The 16,237-nt window shown below is 35.9% G+C and overlaps 1 protein-coding gene across 1 annotated transcript in view; it reads left to right on the top strand.

Moving 5' to 3' along the window:
- SERPINE3 (serpin family E member 3) overlaps positions 1-16,237 on the top strand; it is a 35,394-nt gene extending 19,157 nt beyond the window's left edge. Inside the window, 3 exon segments of the mRNA XM_074302458.1 lie at positions 15,239-15,325; positions 16,036-16,086; positions 16,089-16,237. Of these exon segments, the coding sequence (XP_074158559.1) occupies positions 15,239-15,325; positions 16,036-16,086; positions 16,089-16,237 (287 nt within the window).

A 16,237-nucleotide genomic window follows, 5' to 3' on the forward strand; every position in this document is an offset into this window, starting at 1 on the left:
TACTACTTATCTCAATTTCTTCTGTTTACCTCCTATTCTTAGGAGAAGAGTTCTTTACAAACTAGCTTGCCAAATAAATGGGAGCTATTATTATTTATTATCAATTAATAGAGCCACCACTTCCCCAGCTCAGTGGCAGATTATTCTCTTCCACAAATGGCCAGGTGAGAATCTTACCCACTTAGATTATAGAATTGTTCCTTTTCTAGACTAGGGTACACCCTAAGGAACTAGGGAATACCAGAACTGAACCAAATCAATTTTCTGCCTCCACCTAATCTTGGGGTCCAAGATCACTTTGAGACTCACCATGAGAGTCAGGAATGAGATGGCTGACCAATGGGTTTATAAAGCACAGTTAACAAGCAGACTTGAGTCTTCTGCAACATTTACAAAAGGTAAGACTAGAAAGAAAAATGTGAGATACATCTGATAATTAAAATCAATCAAGAGGTGAGTCAGTCAAAAAATGGTAGAGTAAGAGGAAGCAGTAAAGGAGGGGCAATCTTTTCAGTCGAAGTTTGCCAATTTAACCCACAGGCAAACAGCCAAGAGAGGAACTCTGTAACATCAAAGCCTGTGTCCAGAAAGCTCATCTAAGCCCTCAGCACAGGACATGCAGCCCTAGCCCAAGGCAAGAGCCTGGGCTCTGGAGTGTGCACTTAGAATTCAGAGCTCCAGCAGGGGGTCACCTACACGCCCCCAGAGCCCATCAGGGGAGCGATTCCCTCACCAAGAAAGCAGCACAGTGTTCTACCCAGGAGGCCAGGATCACAGACAGTCCCAAAAGAGCCCTCTCTCTAAAAGAATGGCTAATTACCAACAACAACGAAAGAAAGGATTATTGTAAGGCCGGAATACCCAAAAGTACAAACTTGGAAGATGAGAACAATTCTCAAACACTTATAAAATCTAATACACACACACTTATTTGAGCACAAAATCAAACAGAATCCGTAAAAGAAATAAGGCAAGAGTTTAAAATGAGTTTTTAAATAGTATTCTATAGAAAGGAAAGAAGTTGAAAAAAATGATGGGGGAGAAACTTGGATAATTAACAATTTGGCATAAGTAACAGACATGAACATAAAAATGAGAATAGAACAAAATTCGCTATCTCCATGAGCCCACAAGAAATATAAAACAAAATTAAAAGATTAAAATAATTGAAGAAAATGTAAGACATTTCACCCCAAATCACTGACCTAGAAAACAGATCAAGGAGTGATAAATTAAGAATAATTGTACCCTCCCTAAAAGCAATGACCAAACATAAAAAAGACCCTACATATTACATTTTCAAGAAATCATGGGGGAAAAAACTGTTCACTGCTCTGAGAATCAAGAGGTCAATTTAAAAAAGAATATAGGTGCCATCCAAAATGAGAACTCCTAGGAATATCAAAGCTGAAATCCTGAGTTCCCAGGTTAAAAAGGGGAAAAATAATGAAAAAGGAAATAAAATAATGAAATTTCTTCAGAAATGAAGAATTTTAAGTACTAAAAAACTACACTCAGGGCCAGGTGAGATTTAGTAGCTATCATAAAGGAAAGAAAAGTATGTAATAGAGTATTCTAAAAGACAAAAGCCTAGATGCTTACAACCAAGAATAATTTATTCAACAAAACTAAATATAATTCTACAAGGCTAAAAATCGAGTTTGAATGAAATAGAACTTTTAAGCATTCCTCATGAAAAGACCAGAACTTAGTAAAATCTTGAAATACAAAACATGGGTATAAAGAGAAATATAAAAAAGGTAAACACACGTAATTAACTAAAAAGGACTTTATAAGAATGTAGTGTTTGAATTTAAATAGGTAAGGAAGGGGTTGATACAGCATCCTTTAAGACCCATGAAGTCAATATTAGAGAAAGTCAAATAAGATAGAAAGCCTAGGTGCCTTTTTTTTCTTATATATGATTATTTTAAAAGGAGAAATTAAAAGGAAAGAGGAGGAAAAAGATACACTTAGGAAGAAAAGTAAGAAAAGGAAGGAATTTATATCTCACATTAGATTGGGATATGAATATACAAAGGATGTAGGAAAAATTGATATTACTTGAACATCATTTCGAAATGATGCAGGTGTGAGCAGTATCAAGAAAACAATTAATACCATAACAACATTATAAAAATAACCATTTTTGAAAGAAGTCAACCATGATTCCAGAAGTCCATTGATTTAGAATATTGCCCATTTCTAGAGAAATGGGAGTAAACTAGATACGAAGAGTGAGAAATGTCTTTCTGGACATAGTCAATGAAGGAATGTTTTTTGTTTGACTATGTGGTTTTTGTTACAGAGGTTTTCTTTTTCTTTTCTTTTTTTTAAATAGCAAGGAAGGAAGGTGTGAGATGGGAGGAAAAGAAAGCAGATGCTGATTGATTAAAAAAAATAAAATTTAATGTCAAAAAAAAGACTCAAGAAAAGGATTTCCATCTTGCTCTGTAGTTATAACAAGTGGATGATTCAAGTGAAAATAGGGATTGAGAAATGGACTCTATCACAGTTCTAACTATACCAAATATGCTAATGCTTACTCTCTCAAAGCACTTTCTGGGTGTTAAGAGTACCTTGAGGTTTGTAAGGTTGTCTCCTCCTTTACTCAGCCTCCACTCTTAAGAGAGAGTAATTAGCCCCCTGCTTCCATTTAGCCATTTAATACTGATCCGCTTTTACAAATAGATATGTACTTCATAGACAGAGCAAGAATATGCATTTTCCCAATACCTCAGGGACATTCTCTTCCCACATCACTTTGGTCTCTGAAGGAAATGGGCTCAAAACCTAGTCCAGTTCCTAAATAACATCAGTCCCATCAAAGTTCACGTCCAAAAGTGGCATCCTGCTGGAGGAGTTCTTGTCTCTGTTACCACTGGGCTGAGCTTCCAAAGGCCACTCTTTGCTTCTTGGGACTCCAGACTCTAGATGCCAGAGACCTTTTTGACTTTTTAAACTCATATGGTCAGAGGCTCCCATCTCCTCCTAAAAGGAAAAACAAAAACAAATGCAGAGGTCAAAGACCAAAGTCCTTTCCTTGGGCCTCAGAAGGGAGAAGGCTCCATTGCTTCCCCCACCCCATACAACCTTGTCTGCTAGGAAAGGAGTCACTAAATGAGGTAAACAAAATGAAATGAAGCAAATAGGCCTTTGGAATATCTCTAGGAAGATTCATCAAAGAACTTCTTCAATAGGTTCCCATCTGAACTAATTGAGCAATATCTCTGGTCTATCCAAGGCACTTTCCTTAGATATTATGACTCTCCCAGAAGCAAGATCCCAGCCTCTCCATGTGAAGAGATGACATCCAAGGCATGTTGTATCTGTGCCAGAATCCAATGGCAAAATCCTTTGGGGCCAGTTAGCACTTCATATGGGAGAATGACATCATTTTTTTTTTTTATTCAGACTGTAACAGAGAACAAAACTGCTAGCAGGGCCAGTTGGATTTTTGAAAGGATCTTGTAAAATTATCTTAAAGTACTTGTTTTCAACTCAGAATCAGTTCCTTATTCAAAGTTATTTTAAATTCTTATCTGAATACTAGATTTTTTTTAATGGAATGATCTTTGATTTTATTCCTTTCCTCCAATTTTTTTTCTCTACTCAATTTATCAAAATGATTTTTTAAAAATGCAGGTCTGACCATATTGTTCCCCTTCCCCCTACTTAATAAACTCTAGTGGCCCTTTTTATCTCTGGGACGAAATAAAAATATCTTCTGTTTGGCATTTAAAGCCCTTCACAACCTAGTCCCTCTTACCTTTCCAGTCTTCTTACACTTTATTCCTCTCCATTGATTTTGCAATTCAGCAACACTGGTCTTTACCCATGGTGCTCCATTTCCCAACCGTGTGCATTTTCACTGGCTGTCCCGCATACAGAATGCTCTCCCTCTTCATCTCCATCCACTGGCCTCCTTGATTTTCTTAAGACTCAAATCCTACTTCTGCAAAAGATCTTTCCCATACTCCTTCTATTGCTAGCCTTCCTTTTGAGATCACCTTCCATTTGCACAGCACATTAATTTATTTTTACAATGTTTTACATGTTGACTTCCACATTAGAATAGGCACTTCTCAAGGGCAGAGACTGTGTTTTTTGTCTTTCTTTTTATTTCAACTGCATAGCACAGTGCCTTTAACAGAGTAATGATTTTCTCATTAACTGAGAACCCAGGGCTAAAAAAACGGAAACGAGATCTGCAGAATTTTGAGGCTATATAGGTCTTAATTTGACACTTCCTCATTCAGTTGACTCCTTGCATTGCTACTTAGTTACTCATAGTTATGGGGAAAGGAGGATGAGAGCAACATAGGCAATTTCTTGTAGGTGAATACCAAGAAGTTGAGTAAAAGTAACCTAGTAACAACAGAGATGCTGGGTAGTACTGCCTTTGTTATCTAAGATAATAAGGAAAGCTAGAGATAAAAAACAAAACAAAACAAAAACATAGTAAATCAAGCAATCCTGATTTTAAACATGAATTTTAACTGACAAGGAAGGTTTTCACTGAAAGGTATATATAGTAAGAATTGTCCATAAGGAGATTATCTTGTCATAAACTCAATTGCAAGACCTTAGTGGGCCCACTGTTCAACAGAGAGGAACAATAGAGGATAAAGTAATCCTGACTGGTCTTGTCCAAAGTTGACTTTCTTCATTGTCATTGACTTTTCACCCATGGTTATTTAGAGATGCGAAAAAATCACTTCTGTCTTCCATGGGTCAGGTGATTGTGGAAGAAGAACCAGAAATAGGAACAAGAGCTTACTTAGGGTAAATGGAGATGGAATTACAAAGGTTAGAGACTGAAGAATTTGAAGAAGGATAACAGCTGAAGCAAGAAAAGGAACTGAGCCATTGGAGCAACAATCAATTCATCAATAAACATTTATTAAACACCTACTATGTGCTAGGCATTGATGAATTCAAAGAGAAAAAATTTGGCAAAAGAACTTAAGGAGAAAGAATAGAAAAAGTTTAAGGGATGGCAGGAGAGGGGAGGCATAGAATGAAAAGAATTTGAATGGATGGAGATGCCATCAATGAGACTTAATGTCATGCCCAAACTATAGCTCTGGAACAATAGACCGATTCAAAAAGGAGCAGTGGAGATAAAAGAGGTATGGGCATGAAGTAGTAATTGCATTTTAAGGAGATATACTCATTTGAAGAAATTCAGAAACCAGTGGTAAGATCATATGGATCAAAATCCTCAAGAGAGAAACAGAAGCAATATCATCATCTACATATCATGCAGAACACTTAGGAAGAAGAAATAAACAAGTTTAGGAAACAGATTGAAAATTTGGCATGGAAGTATGTCTCAGTAGTGATGGAGGACTTCTGTTATCTAGATAGTTGTTAGCTCTCTCTTCCTCTGCTAAAAGCAACGCAATTGATGATTTCTTGTATTGCCTTAATGAAAATTTTGTACTTCCAAAACTGAAGGAATCAACAAGAGGAAATTCTGTTCTGGATCTGATTCTCTACAACAGGGAAGAACTGCTTACTAAGATGGAAATGATAAGAACTTTGGGAGGAAATCTTAGAATGGTAGAGAAGCAAACTGGAAACAATTTTGACTTAACGCCCAAAGTTAGGAGAGAGCAAGTTTCAAAAGATTAAGAGAATAAAGATAGATAGAAATTCTATATACTAAAGTTCTATAGGATTATTAGCTCAGGAGGTACAGGAAATTATTGAGAATGAAATTCTAAAGAATTTTTTTTCAGGCTTACTAAAATGCTTCCAATACTATGATCTTAGCCCTACTCCTACTAGTTTAATATTGATTTGCAAATATAAAATAATAATAGTAAATAGTAAAATAATAGCAGATTTTTAAAAGACACAACTTACACATTTCCTATGAAAGACTTCTCTACCCCAACTCTATTTACAGAGATTGTTGAACCTTTGATCTTGCCATTACCCCAAAATGCATCACTTCCATGATTATCTAATCACAATCTGTTGTCACTTCACTTCTCCCTCGTTGTAACCTCAACCCTGTGACCTTCAATCCCTTGACCCCTGAGTTCTTTCCCAGGCCATCACCTCTGCCCTGGCTGCATTCTCTTCAGGTCCACACCTTGACCCTTTGATAAGCCCTTTTGTGCTCTCTACTCAAGTCCCTTGCTCCCTGACCTTATCAGAGTTTTTGCCTTGCTGAGCCTTAGGCATGGATCATTCCCACTGCTTCTATTCACATGGTGATGAATAAAAATGGAGCAAATCATGAAACTGTTATGAATGGTTCCACTATAAATTTGTTACACAATCCCAACTCAGCCGTCACAAGGCAATCCTTTTACACCTCCCTAATTGACTCTACTCTACTTGCCACAATTACTTTTCCAAATCTTCTAATCTTTCCTCAAACTTATAATTTCCATCCACTACTCAGTCAGCTCATATTTATGTCATATTTCACTGGAAAAATGGAGGCCACTAGCAAAGAGCTCTTTTCTCCCTGCTTCCTCATTTATTATCACTCAGTTAGTAGCCTTCTCTAACCATGTCCCCCATCACAGTCACACATGAAGAGGCAACCCTTCTACCTACACAAGTGACCTCCTTCCATCTCACTGCCAGCAGATTGCCCTACCACCATCCCCTCTCTGACATCTTCAGTTTCCCCATCTCCTGTTGCATGTCCGTGTCTCTCTTATCATGGGGGTTGGGGGGGGGAGGGAAAAGGATGACTTGATCCTTCCATTCATAGCAATCTCATATTTCTTTTCCTGGCTAAACTCTTTGCAAAGGCCATCTACAACCAGTGGTTCCATGTCTTTCCCCACTCTAGTCTGCCTTCTGTTGATCACCTTCTCCTTGATACTTTGTTCTCTCTAGGCTTCCATATTACTGTATCCTTTTCCTTCTACCTGGCCTTTCCTTCATGTTCGCTAATGATAGATATCCTGTAGGGGGTTCTCATTTCTCTTTATACTATTGCACTTGGTGATCTCAACAAATACAATTATCTATATGCTGATGATTCTTAGCCCTAACTTTTCCTTCAGCTTCCAGACTCATGTCTCTAATTGATCACTGGACATCTTGAACTGGATGTTCTATGGATCTCCTAAAACCACAGACCCAAAATTGTATTCATCTTTCCACTTAAACCATCCAATCTTCCATCAAATGCATCTCCAACCTCCTAAGCTTACAAATTAACTATTATGCTCATTTCCTCACTCTCATTTACTCCTTCCCCATATCTAATTTAATAGCAAATAAGTAGTAAAATGCTAATAGCAGATTTAAAAACAAACAAACAAACAAAAAAACCCTTTGTAACATTTCTTGCCCTACTCTCTCCTCTGGTTCAGGTTCTCTTCACCTTACAGATGGAGTCCTACAAAAGCCTTCAGTTTCATCTCCCTGAATCACCATTTCCCACTCTGGTCCAACTTCCACTCAATCCATCAAACTAATCGTCATAAAATGCAGGTCTGATCATATTACCCCCTTCCCATCCATTGTCTCTAGGATCAATAGAAAACCCTTTGGCACCTAATATTGTTTATAAGTTATCCTCCTCCCATCTTTCCAGTCTCTTACCCTCACATATTCCATCATCCAGGAATACCACACTTTTATCTCCTGATTCCCAGGCCTGGAATTACCTCCCTCTTTTTTTCGGCTTCCCTGCTTCCTTCAAGTCTCAGCTAAAATCTCACTTTCTGTAAGATGCTTCTCAGTCTTCTTTAATCTTAGTGCCTTCCTTCTGAGATTATCTCCAATTTATCTTGTACATGTATCTTGTTTATCCATAGTTGTTTGCATGTCGTCTCCCCATTAGACGATGAGCTATTTGAAAGCAGGGACTAGCTTTTGTCTTTTTTCCCCAGCACCTAGCACAGTGCCTGGAACTTAAAAAGCTTGTTGACTAACACAAAGAGAAATAATTTCAGTAAGAAGAAAAAAGAAAAAAAAAGTTGCCCAAAGAAAAAGTGGTTGCACAGGAAACACACCAACAAACTTACATTTTTGATTATGTAGACAATAGAATAAAGGATAGGTTATGATATAATAAGTAATAGCTTAACATAGTGCTTACTGTTATTTATTATCACTGCACTAAGTCCTTTACATTTATTATCTCTTCTGGTCCTCATAAGAACTCTGGAAGTTTAGGTCTTATTATTCCCATTTTACAGATAAGGAAACTGAGGCAAATAGAGGATAAGTGATTTATCTGAGGCTGGATTTGAACTCAGATTTTCCTGACTCCGCTCTATGCACTATGATAACTAACTGCTCCAATGAATACAACCTTGGGACATAAAAACTACAAAAAAATCATCAGAAATATAAAGGCTCAGAAGAAGTTGCAATTGATAAGGCAAGACAAACAAAAAGATGGGTCCTTTCCATATGTTTTCGTGATATTGGGGTGGAGTGAGAAGAGAATGAAGAAATAAAACCAGTATTGGGGGAAAATGGTATATTGTCAATTGACAACTGTAGAAAAGTCCTACTTATTCTGCCAAGGAGAATGAATATTGACTAGGAAAGGACAAAACAAAAATGTTAGATGATAGATTAATGCAATTATATATACCTGAATTGGCACAAACATGATCAGAAAAAGAGACAGTGATCAAAACTAACAGAGTGTGTTTAGGTAGAGCCATTTTAAATTGTATGTTACATTTATTTTTTTTTTTTTTGAAAAGATACTATAATGACAGAGTGCCAGTCATTTTCAGTCATGTTTGACTCTTGTGACTCCATTTGGGATTTTATTGGCATATATGCTAGAGTGTTGCTATTTTCTTCTTTAGCTCATTTTACAAGGGAGAAAACTAAGGCAAGCAGGGTTAAGTGACCTGTCTGGGTTCCCATAACTAGCGTATGTCAAGGACACATTTGAACTCAGGATCTCCAATGCTTTATCCACTGCACCATGTAATTGCCCCTAAAGATACTTACTACCTCTGAAGTTCTGGAATTGTTCCACACAACCTACTTCCTAGAATGTTAAAAGAACTAATAGATGTGATCACTGAGTCACTCTAAGTAATATCTGAAAGATCATGGAGACTGAAATATACCTTCAGTGTTGGAAAAGGCCATTCACTTTCCCAGTTTTCAAAAAATTACAAACCATAGGCCTGTGAGTTAGACTCATTTTCTAGGGGAAATTCTAGCACATATTACCAAAGAAATGATTAAGGGTATCTAGAGAAAGAAGCTAATACAGAAGGCTAGTATGGCTTTGTGAAGAACATGTTTTATTAGACAAGCCTTATTTTCTCTTTTGACTGGGTTTTTATATCTTGGAAGAATAAGGGAATGCTATCAGTATCACCCACATCTTAACAAAGCATTTGATTTAGTTTTTCATGCTTGAGGAAGATATGAAGAGATGTGTTGTTACATGATAGTACAATTAAGTGTATTTGGGACTCAATGAATCAAAAAATTGTTAACAATTTGATAGCATCTTGAAAGGGCTCGAAGGGAGTATACTTGGGTGGGTGTTATTTCACCATTTTATTATTAACCATTTATTAATCCTGACTTAAAGGGATAGATGATATGCTTATCAAATTTTCAGATGACATATAAAAGTAGGATAGCTATCACAATGAAATAACCAGGATTCAAAAATATCCTGAAATACTAAAACCTTAGGCCAAATCAAATAAATATGATCAGGATAAAGATAAAAAAAAAAATCTTGTTAAAAATAAAATCAACTTCACAAGTATAAGTAAAGGAGATATACCCAGACAGCTGAAAGTTAAAAAACCACTAGATTTCAGTAGACTATCAGCTCAATCTGTCAAAAAAAAACCAACCCAGTAATATTTAATGTTGTATTAAGAGGTATATAATCCAAACATACAAAGCTAACAGTCCTGCTTTTCTTAATTTAGATCAAAGCTTCTTAAACTGTGATTCATAACTGAACATGGGGGTTACAAAAACATGATTATCAGTAAACATTTGATCATATATCTATTTTATATACCTATATATCTATGGTCACGTAAAAATTTCTTGGGCAAAAAGGGTTGTAAGTGGACAAAGTAAAACTTGGAAAAGTCCTCCATGAACTCAGGCAAAATGAAATGTACTGTATACAAAGAAATATCAATGTTCTGGGATGAAGAGCTGCAAATGACTTTGCTCATCTCAGCAATACCATGATCCACAACTACTCTGAAGGATTTATGATGAAAAATCCTATCCAGACTCAGGGAAGAAATTGTGTCTGAATACAGATTCAATCCTAGTCTCTCTTTTTAACTTTTATTTTTCTTGAGAGTTTTATTAGAGTGGGCTCTCTTTTTCTTTCATGTGACTTATGGAAATGTTTTGTATAATTTCACATATGGCTTCTTAATAGGAGTTGGGGGTGGAGATAAGGGAGAAAATCTGGAACTCACAAGTTTAAAAAAAAATGCAAGTGGAAAAAGCTTAAGAAACACTAGTAGAGACCACTTCTGCACTCAGATCCTGTGTAAATGACTGTTCAGATTAATACAATGAAAATGGTGATGTGAATTTGTTATTGTTCAATCATTTCAATCCCCATATAGTGTTTTCTTGGCAAAGTGGTTAGTTTTGTCTTGTTTTCTTGGAGTAGTTTGCCATTTCCTTCTCAAACTCATTTTTCAGATGAGGGAACTGAGGCAAAGCCTCTTTGTGGTAAGTGACTTGTCCAGAGACATAAGTTTAGTATATCTGATGCCAAATCTGAACTCAGATCTTCAGGCTCAGGACTCTATCTACTTTGCCACCTAGTTCATGCCAAATCAGGATCGTCTGGAACAATTAGGAACACTTAGACTGGAAGAGAAAAAACTTCAAGGAGAATGTGATTATCAAGCACATCAAGAGCTGGAATAAGTCTAATTTCATTTCAATTGGCCCAAGTGGTCAGGAAATTATAGGTAGAAATTACAGAGTCAAATTAGGTTTGATGTAAGGAAAAACTCCCTAATAATCAGAATCCATGTGACTGCCTAGGGAAATAGGGGGTTTATCCTAATTGGACATCTTTAAGCAAAAACTAAATGGCCACTTGTAAGCTATAATGGAAAGTGGATTTTAATTCAAAAATAATCTGGACTAGTCTCAGTTCTCTTCCAACTCTCAATTATGATTATGCTAGTTGCTTATTATTAGCTTATGGCAATTCCATACCTTTCCTCCCCCAAAGTTCTACACTGGAAAAGACTTACTAGTAGAATAAATCAAAGAATGTTCAGTTTTAAGGAAAAACAAAGAATTACTTCAAATACAAATGGAAAGAATGAAGTTGGAAACAAACTCTTTGGGAGCTGAGTATCTCTTAAGGATGAACACAAATCTAGAAGAATGAGTCAAACACAAGGCCCAAAGCCACAAGTCACCTACATAATTCCAAAGTGCTATAGGAACCAGATCAAAATGTAATTGGGAAATGCTAAACAAAATAAATAAAAAAGCAACACATTGATATTTCTTTGTATACAGTACATTTCATTTTGCCTGAGTTCATGGAGGACTTTTCCAAGTTTTACTTTGTCCACTTACAACCCTTTTTGCCCAAGAAATTTTTACGTGACCATAGATATATAGGTATAAAAAATAGATATATGTGTTAGTAAGGTCCTATTTTCCATGCTTTCAGATTCTCTCAAACAATTGACCATATTTGTGGTTTCGTAGTCATTATGTGCCCGTTTCTGAGCTTGACACTATTGATGAAAGAGTTCTCTTCTACATAAGAGTTCTCTTCTACATATCAATTAGATTACAATCTCAATGATTTCCTTAATGTACTTTTGCATTATCTGGCTGGGACTATACTCTTATTTGTCTATTAATATTCCATTTCTCATCAAATAGTCCCAGCTCCCTTTGCTTTATTTCTAAACTGAATTAACTTTCCTGGTGCTAATTGATGTTACGTTCTTTATAACAAACCTTTTCCATTTCTGACCTCTTTTTGCTCAAGAAATGCTTATGCAATCCCATCTCAAATCTAAGTCAAGGTATTTCTGGTAGCATTTGTGCAAGCACAGTGCTGAGTGCATGTTGTGTGTTCAGAATGAAAGCTTCAATGAAGTCACATGATGCAACACAGGCAAGCACTACCAAAAACACTCTGGATTCATTATTCCCTTGATTTTTAATTAATTTTGGGTCACTGTGTTCCAAAACCTTATACTATTGCCAAGATTTTCACAACCTCTCACTTTCAGTTACATGACCCCAACCCAGTTTAAGAAGCTTTGCTTAATAGATGTCATCTCTCAAATGTATCTGCTACATGAATTACATGTAATATTTTAAATTCTAAGTTTTTATCCTATTGTTAACACTCATTTTGTGCCTTTGCTTGCCATGCACAAGAAATTTCTAAATAATTCATACATTAGCCAAAAAAAACAAACTCTCAATAAAGCAAAACTGTTTTCTTCCCCTAAACCAAATAATGTGTTCAAATCTTGAACATGGTACTTAATACTCGTTTGACTTGGGCCAAATAACTTCACTGGTCCTCAGTTTATCTATGAAATGAAGTGATTGGATAAGAGAGAAATGCTATAGCAAGTCAACATTATCCTAATGAAAAACTAAAACCAAATAATTTTGGTTTACTTTATCAGTGCCAGTTTCTCTTTAATAGTATGGATTAGATTCCTAATATTTTATGACATCTGAAATTGCATTTAGTTCAGACTTTTCTTATCCCTTTGCTGGGATTGTGTTAGTAAGGTCCTATTTTCCATGCTTTCAGATTCTCTCAAACAATTGACCTATCAAGTTTTTTAATAAGCTCTATGTCAGCATCTTATTGGTAGACTAGAGACAAAAAAAGGCAAAAAACAACCTTTGCCCTAAAGAAGCCCACATTCTAGTTTGAGATATGTAAATTCTTAAGATAATTCAAGATTGTGAAGTGAGAGTACATGAAAAGTAATCTTGGGAAAATGGCTGTGTAAACTGGGGTGGGGGAGGAAAAAAAGAGTAGAGATTAGTCTCATGCACAAGGTAGCCTTTGAGCTAGGTTTTGAAGATGAAGATGAGACCTCCTAAACATGGAGGACAGACATGGCAAGTGCACAAAGGAGATAATGGGTAAGGAACAACAGTTAGGATTGTGTACGCCTGTAATAGAGTGTGGAGGAGAGCTAAGTGGAAATGTATAAAGAAGCCAGGTTGGGAAGAGCTCAAAATGCTCCTAAAAAGGGCTTTGTATCAGACCTTGGAGCTAACAGGAAGCTTCCGAAGTTACCTGAATAAAGGTGACATTGTTAGATCCACATCTTAGGAAAATCACCTTGTCAGCTATGTGCATGATGGATTGGAGTGTGAAGAGATTTTAAGCAGGGAGAACAAATCATTGCCACAATATAAGTGAGAAGTAATAAACACCTGAATTAGAGGTGGCTAGGTATTCACATCATCAAGAAAGGGGCCTTAGGATAGATATTGTGAAAATGATAAATTTGATTAGCTAATGCTAATCAAAGATAGCACCTGGGTGACTAGGGAAAACGGTGGTGCCTTTAACAAGAATAGGGAAGTTTGGAAGGACAAATAGAGGAAAGAGGAGAGATGACTTCTGTCTCACCCACCAATTTAGAGGTGTCTACAGGACATCCAGTTCAAATGTCCATTGTCAATGATGCAATGCTCTGGAGCTCAGGAGAGACTAGAAGTGGTCTGGGAATCATCTGTGGAGGTAATAATTGAACACATAATAGCTAATGAGATCACTGAGACACTATAGAGAGAAATGGGAATAGGGCCCAAGACAGAACCTTAGTGGGATATCCAGAGTTGATAGGTATGACATGGATAAAATTCCAGAAAAAAAAAAGAAATTAAAGAGCAATAAAATGGGTAGAATTGACAGCAATTTCACAAAAACTTGAGATCTCTCTCTAATCCTTTACATAGCTATCAAAATAATTATGCCCAAATCTGACCATGTGATTCATATGATCAAAATTTACCTTTTTAAAAATCAATTCTCTATTGTCTATAAGCTGAAATATAAAATTCCTTGCCTAATATTTAAGGTCCTTTTTATTTCAACGTATCTTATCTTTTCAGTCTTATTTCACATCAATCTCCTACATGCATTCTACTTTCCTGCAAAACTGTACTACTATTTACTAAATTTAATAGGTGTTCACACAACCACCTCACAACTCTCCATCAATTGCTTTCACAATCCTGGCTTTCTTCAAAGCTGAAGAAAGATATTACCTTCTCTGTGACATCTTCCCTCACAGCTCAAGGTTCTCTCCCATTTCCATCACAATCTCCCTTTGTGACATCTTGTCTATGTCATAAATTCTGTCTTTGTATTATTAGGCTGTAATATAAAGTCTTGTATGTAGCAGGTTCAAATTGTTTTTACTATATAATATAGCCAAACCCTGATACATAACATCTTTGACATTTGTAAACTAATTGGATTATGTTTTGGGGCATATAATATAATATTTAACTTTAGGGGAAAACCAATATCATTGCTTAAATTCAAAGTTTTTGGCAAAAGCTATGGTTCCTTGGTTTCTTGAAATTATCTTCAAAGTGAATTCAATTAAGCCAATGGTTGATACTATATTTCATGAAATTTTCACCACTCCTCTCCACCTCACATAACTAACACCTCTCTAAATACACTTCTGTGATACTTACCTTATAGGATTGTTGTGATAAAAGCCCTTGGCAAATCTCAAAGAACTATGCAATATGAGCTGTTAGAATTCTACATTAATTTTCTGTGTGCATCATGTTTCTATATTAAATTAAGCTCCCTGACAAGAGACCATGTCTATTCTCAACTGTTTCTTCTTCTAGAATCTTGCCCAGTTGTACAGAATTGGTACTTATTAATAAATGTGTTAAACTGAATTATATTCAAGCTCATTAAACATCTTTCCCTAAAATTACATAAATTGCTTCATGTGGTGGAACTATTGCAAGGGAAAATGTAGGAGCCATTTTATCAATGTCTATTACTCTTAGTTCATTAGATAAAACTCAACCTCAGTAAATGGTGTGTATATACACATACACACTGAAAACTGAGGTTACCTTTCAAAAAACAAGTTTTAAATGAAAATCCCCCAGCAAAGCCAAAATGTGCACCACATCACAAATGGTTCTATCAACTCATACATTTCCAAATATTAAAATCCTTATAGTCAAACAGCCATAATACAAATAGGTAACCCACAGTTTTATCTTTTCTTGGGTATAGGCCAAGATGACCTTTATGTTTCTGAGGCAATTCACAATGCCAGGATTGAAGTTTTAGAAGATGGCACCAAGGCATCTGGGACAACAGGTACGCTTGCACAAGGTAGAGAAAAGTGAGAATTTACTTGTGACACACATACTTGTGTTAAATGTGTCAAAGTTCAGGTTGTCATGCCTTTTTTGAATTTTAAACTTTATTTGAAATTTCAGTGTGATAGTCTATGTTCAGAGTTTAGGGATGCAATACAATGCAAGAGCAATGAGTTTGCAAAAATGAAAATGAATTTAGAAAGATATAGAACCATTTTAAAAAAGAAAAACTTCATGACTATTACTATTCAACAATAATGTGTACTGATCCATTTTAAATTTGACTTCAGCACAAAGTAACTTCTGCCTTGGAAACTATTGGTAGAACTTGGCTTTCTTCTCATTACTGACACTTAACCGCCTGACCTTCCCTCCTGCCAAATATTAAGCTAATTTCAATTTTGGTAAATAACATGAAGCTAATGTCATTAGAATATTTTTTTATATTCAAAAAGTCAAAAATATATTTTATTTTTCAATTTGAATGTAGAATTTCTTCTGGGATGCGGTGAGAGGTAGTGATTTTCCATTCACCAGACACTTCCGGCAAAGGTTTAGACCTATTAAGGACATGATATTATAAAGATTTCAATATTGGACAAGTGAAATCTCTAGATGACCATCAGCCTATCTTCTATCTAGTTCCAGTAAAATCCTAAGAACAGATTATCACATTAATTCCTCTATTTCCTCCCATCTTTACTATAGCTCTAGTACTACTGAGAAGATCTAGGACTCCAATTTTTAAGGCAGACAGACCATCTTTTTCCTGAGAGAATTCAATACAGGTACTTCAATAATTTCTTTGATGGGATTCTTCATCAATTGCACACAAATGATTAGGCTCTCCCTTCTAAACAAGGGCTCACCTGTTTTACTGTTAGATTTAATCTGTTGCACAATTAAATGA

The sequence above is a fragment of the Sminthopsis crassicaudata genome, chromosome 3 (assembly GCF_048593235.1).
Source record: "Sminthopsis crassicaudata isolate SCR6 chromosome 3, ASM4859323v1, whole genome shotgun sequence".
NCBI lineage: Eukaryota > Metazoa > Chordata > Mammalia > Dasyuromorphia > Dasyuridae > Sminthopsis > Sminthopsis crassicaudata.